Source organism: Sphaeramia orbicularis, chromosome 5, assembly GCF_902148855.1.
Source record: "Sphaeramia orbicularis chromosome 5, fSphaOr1.1, whole genome shotgun sequence".
Taxonomy (NCBI): domain Eukaryota; kingdom Metazoa; phylum Chordata; class Actinopteri; order Kurtiformes; family Apogonidae; genus Sphaeramia; species Sphaeramia orbicularis.
Genome location: NC_043961.1, coordinates 25,902,916 through 25,915,258, shown reverse-complemented (window position 1 = coordinate 25,915,258; position 12,343 = coordinate 25,902,916). Strand labels below are relative to the sequence as shown.

Below are 12,343 nucleotides of genomic sequence, written 5' to 3'. Positions count from 1 at the left end.
TGAAAGAAAATACCTCTCCAGGATTCTCTTTTTAAAATGAAACATGTTACTGACCCGTTACCAATGAGCCTAATTAGTTACAAAATGTTCCTTCAGCTGTTTATTTTTAGTACCGCTAACTTTTCCAGCCTTTAGTTGCTCCTGCCCCAACTTTCTGGAGATGTGATGGTGCCGTAAAATTAAAAATGATTGAATTTATTTCTTCATACTGTGCATTTTCTCAGTTGAAGTATTTTATGTGTTTTCTATGTTCAATGTTGAATAAATTATGTGTTTATGAGATTTGCAAAACATTCCTTTCTGTTTTATTCACATTTTACAAAACATCCCAGTTTTTATTGTTTTGTTTTTTTTTTTTTTTTTCTTTTAATTAAGGTTGTAGAAAATGGAAAATCAACAATAAGTAAAATAAAATTGAAGTAGAGCTCTGTTGGCTCTTTGGTCATGACAGTAAGTACAAATGCAGTGCACTACAGGTGAAAAGGTTGAAAAACAATAATAAAACACTCTTCTGTACAGTCTTAACTTTGGTGAACTCTGTGCTTTTTTGTCAGTGTGAGCCTACTCACTGTAAATGCCATACCACTAAGGGTGAAAAGTGAATGAAAGAACACTAACGCAGAATCTGTACGTCACTCAGACCTTCTCAGAGACCCTGAGGTGTTGATGAGACAGAGAGCACATGTTAGTAAAGAGGTGGGTGGTGGCAGAGATGAGCTCCATAATGTAATTTCCCTGCTGAGTGGAGGAGACAATACTGTGCTGCAGAGTTCATTAGATACTGCTGGGCAGCAGGAGCCGGCTAATGAGAATCTGGCATGAAGTCCGTGACCTGCAGCCCCAACACATACACACATACAGACACACAACCCATCACACACACATGCACATGCCGATCTATCAACTTTATCTACCTCTAAATTGAAACAACTTCTGTAAAGACCTACAGTGTCTAATTTGATAATATGACCATGTACCTGAAACACAGACAAAAAACCCACTTAGATACCTACCTGGTGTGAATAAGAGCACAGTACAATATCATTTTCCTAGTAAAGTCCCAGTACAGTGAGCACAGAACAGGAGCACAGCGAAAGGGCTTGAGTCTCTTCTCACATTTTTTTTTTTTTTTAACTAACCTGACAAAAATTTCATTATCTTCTTCCCTGGAGCAAACCCAAACCACAAGTGAACATTTGTGGAGTTTCCTGTGGTTCTTTATCCAACATGGGTTTTATTTCTGCTTGCGCTGTGTTCTGCAGACTGTAATATTGTGCTGGTATAATTAGCTTAGTGGAGCCTTGTCTTCGCACAGAAAGACAGTCGTGTGAATGAGTGTGAATGTGCCTGTGAGATTCAGTGAAAACCAACAGGGTGCCCTTAAAATTCTGTAAGACAAATAAAGAAGCACATTCAAGCTCACTGAGAGAATTGAACAGCCCCCTGGGAACACTGGAGAGTTAAGGGCACTTTAGTTGTTAACGGAGAAGAAAGAGTTGCACCACAAATGGAAATCCATTTCCATTTTATACACATCCACACCAGATTTCGCAGGAACATAAATGCCAAACTTTGGGAGATTTTCAACCACAGTTGTGGTTGTGTGAATGCATGTACGCAGAAAACAAATTAAAAGCTGTTACTGTTACAGAGACTGACACACGCAACACTCTGGCACAGTCGCACCCACACGAAACACTGTCAGCGTGACGTCAAGCAAATTAGATACTGTGAAAATAGAGGGAAAAGGTCGGCCATGTCACATCTTTGTTAAACCCCTGTAAAGCACCACTGACCATCTTTTTCCTCCAGTTTCTAGGAAGGCTCTCAATTGATCATTGAAAATGGCTTTTGTTCTGTACGTGTCTCAATAGAAATTTGACATTTCAATTCATGTTTTTCTGTTTGTTCTTTACTGTTAATGTCTTCCAGCTCTACTATTTCACTATGTTTTACTGTGCAATAATAATCATGTGAAATAGTTTTTGCAATGTTTACAGTTTACTCCTTAATACTATATTGCTCTTATTTTCATTTTTTATTATTTCTACAGCTCTTATCCCCTGTATTTTTATATTTAATATTGTTCTTGCTGTTTGCTGCTGTGATACTGTAAATCTGATCATATCTTGCCCTGTGCTGGATGTTAATATTGTAGGTTTTCTTTTCTATGATGTGTTTGGCAATAAAACGAGATATTGCATCACTCTTTCTCTTGCACTCTTTCTAATGCACTGTACTGTTTTGTTCCTAAGCAGCTAATTGGGGTTGATACTGACTGAGCGGCTTTTTGGATGCTTTATTCTGATTAATTTAATAATATAAGGCATTTCCACTTTGTGTGTTTAACAAACAGATATAATGTTTCATGCAGGTGTCTTCCTGAAGCTACATTTGTCCATTTTCTTTGTGTGCACACATGTTCATAGGCTCACGTTATGCTACAGTTCACACCATTATGATCTGTACATGCTTTAGGAAAGGCTTCTGTTTATGTCAGCATGAAAGAGCAATTCTGTCAGTGCTCAACTGAGGTCCTATTAGTCATATTTAATATTTGCAAAAATATGTTTGAGGAGCTCTACCTGGTGCTTTGAAAATATCTCCTGTAACCCACGGGCATTTTTGTACTTGGTCTGATTACTTCAGTACGAACCCATATTCACTTCTATTTCTGTTTTGGGAGTGCTAACTGCAGGTTATTTCTAGGGAAATGTGCTGTATAAGTAGACTGAAAGATGAAATTATTTACATAATGATGCTCATATCAAATACATTAATCATATCAAACAGCTTATTTGAGGGGAATTTTATGGGACGGCATCAAAGCTGAGGGAAGCAAAGGTTACTGTTTTGTGGTGGACCTTAGCCTGAGGTACACAGCAGGTTTTACACTCCAACAAACTCACTAGAGAACAGCCTCAGGACCTGGAAAAACCCCTACCATCAGCTCAAGCGTAAAAATTGCCCTAAAACAACTTTCTGTCTAAATCTAGAGCAGATGACACTGAACAATGTGTGTGACAAAGAAAGTAAAACAGATGATGTAGATGTGGTTCTGTTATTTAGTTAAAGCAAGAATAATGGTGTCTTCATCCAATCAAGAGCTTTAAACGGAGCTGTGGCTGCATCACTAAGCATGGAGGGAGGAGGAGATCATAAAGTTTGATCAAGACTTTGCTGAGTGTGCTAGAGGGTCCTGTCAGGAAACATTATTTGGAAGTCCCCTGTGAGTCACCTGTTTGGCTCAGCTCCTCTCCTGACTGAAATTTCAAAGCGTTCACTCTCACTGGCACAGTGTTACCTAAAGCCACATCAACAGCCAACACTTCTCAACAATACAATTACAAATGTGATGGTTTATGTCCCCAAGGAAGTTACTGCTTTTAATATTAATATCTTTAAAGCAACTTTAGTGCATGTAATAGATTGAGACATTTTGAAAGGCTTCAAAGACAAACGTTCATTATATTTATTATATTTAATGTGTTTCTTTGGATGAACAGTACCAGAGTGATGCTGTCAAAAGACAAATCAATCAGTGCATTTTGTCCACATTTATACATTAGGCATATTCACATACAATAGTTCCATCATATTCCTTTAGGTACATTTAAAGTGAAAGCCCACACAACCATCTGTTTTGAGTGGATTAACACATGTACAGCAGTCAAGGGTCCTCAAACTGAGCAAATACATATGAATTAATGTAATGTGTGATTCTAAATACATCCATATAGCATCAGGTCTTTATAATAGCATCTGTGGCTTCATGGACAGTTTGGAGTGTGGGATGAAAAACAATGTCAGCCATGTGGGCTGGCATCAAATACATCTACAGTATCCTGTTTTAGACTGTTGTGTGAAGTAGGCAGAGATGTACTGTATATTATTAAAAAAAAAAACAGAAAAGAAAAAAAACAAACAAACAGCTATATACAGTAGTAAATATAGAGTGTTGAGGTCCTGCCCCTTCCGGATGTGCAATATGAGGCCTTATTCTGTAGAAAAGAATGTACTATATGTATTTGACCCCATTTGCATTATGCCATCTTTTACACAATGTTTGTTGATTTCATAAGTCAAGAAAGTTACAGGTTGTTGTAAAACTGGTGAAAGTATTAGACCATAAATATATGAAAACAATTATTAACAACAATTATGTCTCTCCACAAGCTGTTCAGAGCCACTGAAAAAGTCTATATCAGTCAGAGTAGCAAGATTTGTAGCCATTCATCTTGTTCTTCAAGAGATAAGGGGTGTGGGTACAACTAATAAAACCAATGTGGAAGTCACTTAAAGTTGATGCCCACTGGGGTTGGCTCCAAAAAGCCCTGACAGACAACTCAGCAGAAGTAGTGGTGAATAGAATCCTGTAACAAGACTGTAAAATGACTTTTATTCACCACGCTTAATAAAGTTTACCCTTTCACCGAATCAGCTAGCGCTTAGCATTAGCTCACCTGTGACTCCAGGCTCCTGTAGTTCTACCAAGAAGTGACCGAATAGGGCAGGGGTAGGCAACTTCGGTCCTCGAGGGCCGATATCCTGCATGTTTTAGATATTTCCCTCTTCCAGCACACCTGGAATTCATCACATCGTTACCAGGCTTCTGCAGAGCTTGACGATGAGCTGATCACTAATTGAACCAGGTGTGCTGGAAAAGGGAAATATCAAAAACATGCAGGATACCGGCCCTCGAGGACCGGAGTTGCCTATCCCTGAAATAGGATCTTTACCCTTAGGGGTCTGAGCCTATCTTAGCCGTTTTTCAGTACTTTTGATTTTGTCTTTATACACTATATAAAGACATGTTAATTATACATATGTCTACAGTTTGTCCAGAACTCTGCTGCAAGGCTTCTGACCCGCACAAACAGGAGAGCCCACATCACTCCCATTCTTAAATCACTCCACTGGCTCCCTGTTTTATATCGTTTTCATTTCAAAATTCTGGTGCTAACTTTCCGGGCTCCACATGGCCAGGCCCCTGCATACATTGCTTCCCTGATTCAGCCCTACAGCTCAGCTTGTAGCCTGAGGTCTTCAGATCAGCACCTGCTGATGGTTCCACACACCTGTTTTAGCACACGCAGTGACAGGTCCTTTAAAGCTGTAGCACCATGTCTGTGGAATGACCTGCCTCTACACTTACAGTCCATGGACTCTGTAGAGAGGTTTAAAAATCACCTCAAAACACTTCTGTTCAAACAGGCTTTTTAATTTCCTACCTGACTCAGGGCCACCACAAACTGATAGCACTTTATGTATTCATCATATTTTAAACTGTTTTTACTGGCATTTTATTGTGTTTTACAGGTATTCTAATTGTATTTTATTACCTCCGCCAAGGAGGTTATGTTTTTGCCAGGGTTTGTTTGTCTGTCTGTCTGTTTGTTTGTTTGTTTCTCTGTCCGTTAGTGTGCAATATAACTCAAAAAGTTATGGACAGATTTGGATGAAATTTTTAGGGTTTGTTGGAAATGGGATAAGGAAGAAATGATTAAATTTTGGTGGTGATCGGGGGTGGGGGGGCCCACAGGGGGGGCCACTGATCAGCCTTGGCGGAGGTCTGCGCTCTCCGAGTGCTTCTAGTTTGTACTGTTTTATTCATTTTTCGCAATGTAAAGTTGCTACTTTACAGTGTTACATGTACTCCATGTGTCTCCCCCTACCTCCCCCCTCTCCCCCAGTCTCTCTATATCTCTATCACTCTCTCTTTTCTCCTCCTCTACTCTCACTCTTTAACCCCAACTGGTCAAGGTAGACGGCCATCCTTCAGGAGTCTGGGTCTGCTCCAGGTTTCTGCTGTTAAAGGGAAATTTTTCCTCGCCACTGTCACCAGTCACAAGTGTTTGCTCCTGGAGGATTCTGTTGGGTTTCTGTAAATTTGATTTGATTTGATTTGATAAAGCACTTTGTGACTCTGTGAAAAGTGCTTTATAAATAAATTTTACTTACTTACTTACTTATTTATACCTATGTTTGGTATCTCTTTTTTTTTCAGCACAACTTCATCTCGTGCCTATTATCTTTTCACTTTAACCTACTATGTGAACACAAAAGGACAAAAAACACACAAAAAACATAAAATCTGATTTGAAAAGTTTTTATAATTTATTGCATAAATAACACAAAGATGCTTAACAAACCTTTTCAAAGACTTTAAAAGTGAATATTGGTTCCGAATATTAGGTATACAAAATCAAAACTGTAATAAATCAAAACTATACTCAAATATTTGAAATAAAAGCATATCTTTACATTGGTATTTGCTCCGGTTTTCTCACCCTATCCCCCCCATCCCAGTTCTCCCGGTTTCCGGTCAGATTCGGCCAGTGTTTTCCGTTTTTAAAAAGGACAAAAAATGACACAGACATGGTAAGAACTATAACGCTTGCTTTATATCACTATGATAACGCTATATCGCACGTTTGCTCTGGTTTCGAAACATCATATCTCTGGTTGTATTTGCTCTATCAACATCAAATAAAAAGTGGGAGAGTGTTTCAAGTCCACACTCCAGTGGTCTATGTGACTGACTTCCGACGCTACAACATGTTGAAAATGTCATGTGATTCAGTCACAGGGCTGTGATCGTGGACTCCTAAGGGTTAAAGTTGTTGTACTGATGGCCACTGGGGTTGGCTCCACATGCCATGAGTCCCACAGATATACATTAAAACCATATTTGGTGACCAAATATGAGTTTCTGAATGTCATGGTTCCCTAGACTCCATGGTTTTACATGAGACAAGAAATGCAGTCTACTGAGCCATGTCACATAAAACTGGATGTTGCTTTACTATCTTTACAAAAAACTGCCGCCTTCTTCACATACCAAAAAGGGTGGGCTTTACTTCTCTGTTAATAATGTGTTGCAACAACAAATCTAAAAGGTTTTCTGCTACTATTCACAATATATTTGCATTAGAAAATGTTGCACTAAAATCTTTATATAAGTCACATTTGTCACTTCAGACACACATTTTTTTGGCTTTTACCACACACCATTCCATGTGATGAAAACAGACTTTGCGTTCTGATCATACCACTGTTCTGAAACGACATTGAAGTCAGTAAGTCATACTTTATGGTACAGAGATTCCACTGCAGTTAAATTGACTGCTAAAATTCATCACTTGAAGCGAGATCATCACAGAATGCAGTGAACCCAGGCACAGCATCAGGCTGCCCTCTGCCACCTTCTATCTTTTTCTAGTGCAGATACATTTGTAATTAGTATTGACTGAGTCAACAGACATCTTCTTGTTGAATTCATTGGGGACCATCTGGAGCCTTAAAGTACTGGTAATGAGCCTCCACAGTAAAGTCTACCAAATGAGCCCAAAATGGAGCCAGCATGGTGCAGACCCCTTTTACACCTAGTTACAGTGTTAGTCAGGAACCAAATAAGTGAAGTGGCTCATTTTGCTCTTTTCACTAAGGTCTGAATGACCTGAGATATGAACATTTTTGTTCTTTGCTGTGCTGGAGATGCTAGTGAAGTGTGAAATATAGCAACTTTAACAGGAGTTTTATTAACACTTCGATGTAATGATTCTGTATCCTTAGTTTGATGATTAACCCATAAAGAGCCAGTGCTACTTTTGTGGCAATTCCCAAGTGAATTTTTCTCTAAATTTAACCTTTCTTAAGTGATTCATCACCATTTATTGTAATATTAACCTTTGTATTTTGCGGGGTTTTTTGTGAAAATTATGTATTTTCCTACATTTAATTTACTGATGTAGATATTTCAAAAAAGCTCAGAGTAAATTAACAGTTATTATAACAGAAACAGAGAAAACTGAAGAAAAGCTGACTTTTTCAGCAAAATCTATCATTAAGTGAGCATAAATCAAGTGTTTCCATCCACTTTTATTAATCGAACTCCATGGGTTTTACTGTTGAATCAATGTTGTAAAAGATGATGGTGTTTCCACTTTAACTACGGAACCTCTGAAGATCCAAATGGGTCATATCTGATGACCATGAAAAGATAACAAACTGCATTTACAGCAGTTATTTAAATATATTGATAGGATTAGTGGATCAACAGGTATTAAACATTTTAAATCAGTAGATGCTTTTGGTCGACGGTGTATATTTGGGTCTTTATGGGTTAAGTTTTTGCTTTACTTGACGTTGACATTAACAGCTCTTGAATGACGAGTAGATGGGTTGGATAACAAATGAAGAGAGCAGATAGTAATGCTGCTTCAATTACATAAACTAACTCTAAATGCAAGCTTAAAACCTCCCCGGTGTGTTGTTTAGTGCCAGAAATGTCAACATATTGAATCATTACATTGTGAGGGGTTTTCTTTGTTGTATGAAGTTACCAATTAGACCATATTCCATGGCATTTCCAGACAAGTGATGGCTGAACAGCTTTAATGAAGCATTAGAACTGACGACTGTGCACTCCAAGTGAGAATAAATAAATGGAAAAATAACGGAAGTGTCTTAACTAGAGTCTAACCCTTTTCCATCCTACACTGACACAGAAAGTAGCCACAGACACAGTGTAGGCAGCAACAGCTTAATTGGATGTGTCCTTTGGTTCTGTTTTGTGTGTTTGTAGATGTGTGTTTGGGTACACCTACCTCTCTCCACTGTTTGGTTTCAACACCTTGTGTATAAAGCACGCACACTGTGAAAAAGGACAAAACAGGGACAGAAGGGGTTGAATTTTTAGAAGAGGAAGACAGCCAAGAAAACAGAAAAACATTCAGGCATTCAGAGAAATACAAACACACACACACAAAAAAAAATTCCAAGTGAGAAATCAGTGTGATGGTTTTAGATCCAGTGAAGTGAACAGTTATGGCAACAAAGATTTACAGAAATCATAAAGTAACGTAACTGATGAAAACCACACTGATAAGAAGAGAAGAGGAGAAGGATTAAAAACAAAAGCCAAAAGCCCCCCCATAGCCATATTAATTGAAATTAATTCATATAAACTCAAAACGGATAGAAACTGATACAAGTACATTATTACAAATATTAAATTATCTAACTTATTGTTGTATTGTGGCTTGCCCCGCCGCTACCGCTGCCACAATAATACTAGCAAATTAGGCTACTGGTATTATTAGTATATATTTTTGTATTATTACAACAATTATTATTTTCCCCCTCACTCTCCTCTCTCTTTCTCACTTTCATTCACACTCCCCTCTTCCCCTTTTCCCTATCACCCCTAACCAAGCTATATTGTTTAGTTGCTGTATTTATGATTGTTTTCATTGTAATATGATGTTGTCATTGTTGTTTGTCATTACTCTGTCATTGTTGTTGTTTTTGGTTTGTTTATTTGTTTGATTTTCCCTTTGTTTATGTGTTGTTTTTCTCTCCACAATGTCTTGATAACTATCACTAATAAAAAAAAATAAATTGTTGGACAGAAAAGACTGAACTATCAACACAAGGATGAGAGCAAAGCACAGACAAAATAAGAGAAACATACTCACATGGATCCGATTTGGAGAATGTGTCTTTATCCAGCAGATTCCTGGAAAAGGAAATAAATGACAAATTTATTATTAGAAGGATGAGCTTCAGTGGTGAATTTAGAACATTATATCCTTCAAGTCATATAACTATTTTTGTGCTGAATTCCAAATGAATTTAATAGACATTTAACCTTTTCTAAGTGATTTATAACCATTTGTTATATTATCTTCTGTATTTAGTATTTTGTAGTGAAAATCAGGGTTTATTTTTTATATTTAATTTATCGATCATGTAGTTCAGGGGTGTCGAACTCATTTTGGTTCAGGGGCCATATTTAGCCCAATTTGATCTCAAGCGGGCCAGACCAGTAAAATAATGACTTAATAGCCTATAAATAATGACAAATCCAAGTTTTTCATTTTGTTTCAGTACAAAAAAAAAAAAACCTAATTAAATTATGAAAATATTTACATTTTACAAAAAAGATGTGAATAACCTGAAAAAACTGAAATTTCATTTGAAGAACTAGTGCAATTTTAATAATATTATGCCTCGACTAATTATTAATACATGTACATTATACAAAATATTACATAAACATTTGGTAACAGGCATAATATTGTTAAAATTTTGGAGTTTGGAACTAAAATTTGAACAATTTCTATAATATTACATCTCTTATTATTAACACAACTACAGATCACAGTAGATCCATAAATGCACCAAACATTTAGTAACAGGCAGAATATTGTTAAAATTGCACATTTTGGGTTGTTCATCTTTGTTTATATTTATGTATTTATTTGCATTTTATTGTGAAAAAACAGTTTTGTAAATGTAAATATTTTCACAGTGTAATCTTATTTTTTTCACGTAAATTTTTTCCACATAATTTTTCATAAAGAAAATTTGGAGTTGTCATTATTTATGGGTTATTGTGTTGTTATTTTTACTTGAGCTCACATTGGTCTGTATGTGGAACCTGAACCAAAATGATTTTGACAACCTTGTCTGTTCAGGTTAATTTTTGCACTTTCATCCCGCGAGCCGCAATGGAACCTTTAGCAGGCCAGATTTGGCCCCCGGGCCGCATGTTTGACACCTGTGATGTAGTTCATCAATGCACAGAGTATATTAAAATATTATTATCAAAACAGATAAAACTGAAGAAACAGTGGATTTTTCAGCAAAATATATATTTAAAGGTATTTAAAAACAAGTGTCTACACTGTCATTCATTAAACTATATGGGTTTTATTGGTGAATCCATGTTGCAGCAGATGGTAGATTCTCTGTATGTACAAATGGATCATATCTGATACCGCTGAAAAGCTAAGAAACTCCCTTTTTTCGGAATTATTTGACCGTATTGATAGGATTAGGATTCAAAAATTAATTAAACATTGTTGATGCTTATAAGTCTTTGAAGGTTAATGAATGTAGAACTGATAGTGTTGTATAAGCCAGATCCTCACTTGGTTTTTCAGTTGCATGAATCTACTTTAACCCTTTATCGGGCAACTTACTATTTTTGGTAATTTCCGCAAACATTAAATATGGGGCCAATCCCATACCTCAGTCAGGTCAAGAAGCATGTTGGTTTTTATAACCCTATACAGTGATTCACAGAGATTTTATAGACATTTTGAATCTGTAAATAGTGAATATGAGTGATTTTTGTCAGTTTATGAACATATAAGAGCTGTTTTATTGCGTGTATGTGTTTACTTTTTAGCAATGGTTATGACAATAGGAGGGAGACTGTTGTCACAGCAACCGAGGAGGAGGTGGATGACGATATCCAATAACACACTAAGGTTGAAATTTTGAATTTCACAGTATTTCAATGAGTGTCCTATAAAGGATTAACCTCACTCATTCATTCTCCTTCTAATGGTGTATCTGTGTGAAGTACAAACAAACCCCGATTTAACTCAGCAAATAAATAAGACCTTCACCCTAAATAATTACTGCAGTCATTAATATTTTTTCAGCTGCAACAAGTTTTTTTTAACCCAAACTTGAAGCAGTGAGTAGCTTCTCATTTCTAAAATAACCCTCAATTTATCAAAGAACATGAGATTAAATTATGCCAAGATTCAACAGACTCATTGGGCTTGTTAAAGAGTAGTTCAAGGAGCATGAGGCATCATTTTCACACATGGACTGGACACCACAGAGTCCAAACCTGAACCCAATTAGGAGTAGGGGTGTTAGAAAATATCTCTGTAATATATGGTGATATTTCATTTCATGATAATGCATCGATATTAAAAAGTTCTGTATTGATATTTTTAGGTATTTATTCAAATGGAGATATGGCAGAGGTTCATGTTTTTGTTTTTTTTAATATTTTTTGAAGAATCCTGCAAGCTCTTTTATTTCTGTATTCATATGGGTATTTTGCTCTGTTGTTTGTATTCTAAAAAAGTAGCACTGTCATTTTGGGTCATGCATGTAGTTTTTTAAAACTGATAACATTGTTTTGTTAAATAATGGCTATTTCAATCATCCTAAAAGCACTTTTTACTGTCTGAAAGAGGCAGATGTTAGTTCCTTTGTTAGGACTGCACAAAAATAATGTTATGATGTTGGATGATTCAGGGACTGCCCACTATGCATTCTTTTCACAACTAATAGAATATGAACATTTGAGCAGGATGTTGAACTGTAATGTCTGTAAAACATGATTTTATTTATTTATTGGTCTGTGTGTTTTTTACTTGTAATTTTATTTTTATTAATCTGTAAAAAAAAAAAAAAAAAAGTGGTTTTGTGATATAGTATTAAATCGTGTTCTGATCAAATAAAAATGTGTTTAGTACTTGTGCATACTTCTACTATAATTAAAATTTTCCAGGAAATAATCTCTTAGAAGAAG

At 36.4% G+C, this 12,343-nt stretch overlaps 1 protein-coding gene across 2 annotated transcripts in view; it reads right to left on the bottom strand.

The window, feature by feature from the left end:
• Positions 1-12,343, bottom strand: part of cpne5b (copine Vb) — a 157,718-nt gene that overhangs the window by 109,459 nt on the left and 35,916 nt on the right. For both annotated transcript variants that reach the window (XM_030135190.1, XM_030135188.1), the window contains 2 exons: positions 9,480-9,520; positions 8,610-8,656 (listed from right to left, as the gene is read on the bottom strand). In XM_030135190.1, coding sequence (XP_029991050.1) covers positions 8,610-8,656; positions 9,480-9,520 — 88 coding nt within the window. The remainder of the gene's footprint in view (positions 1-8,609; positions 8,657-9,479; positions 9,521-12,343) is intronic.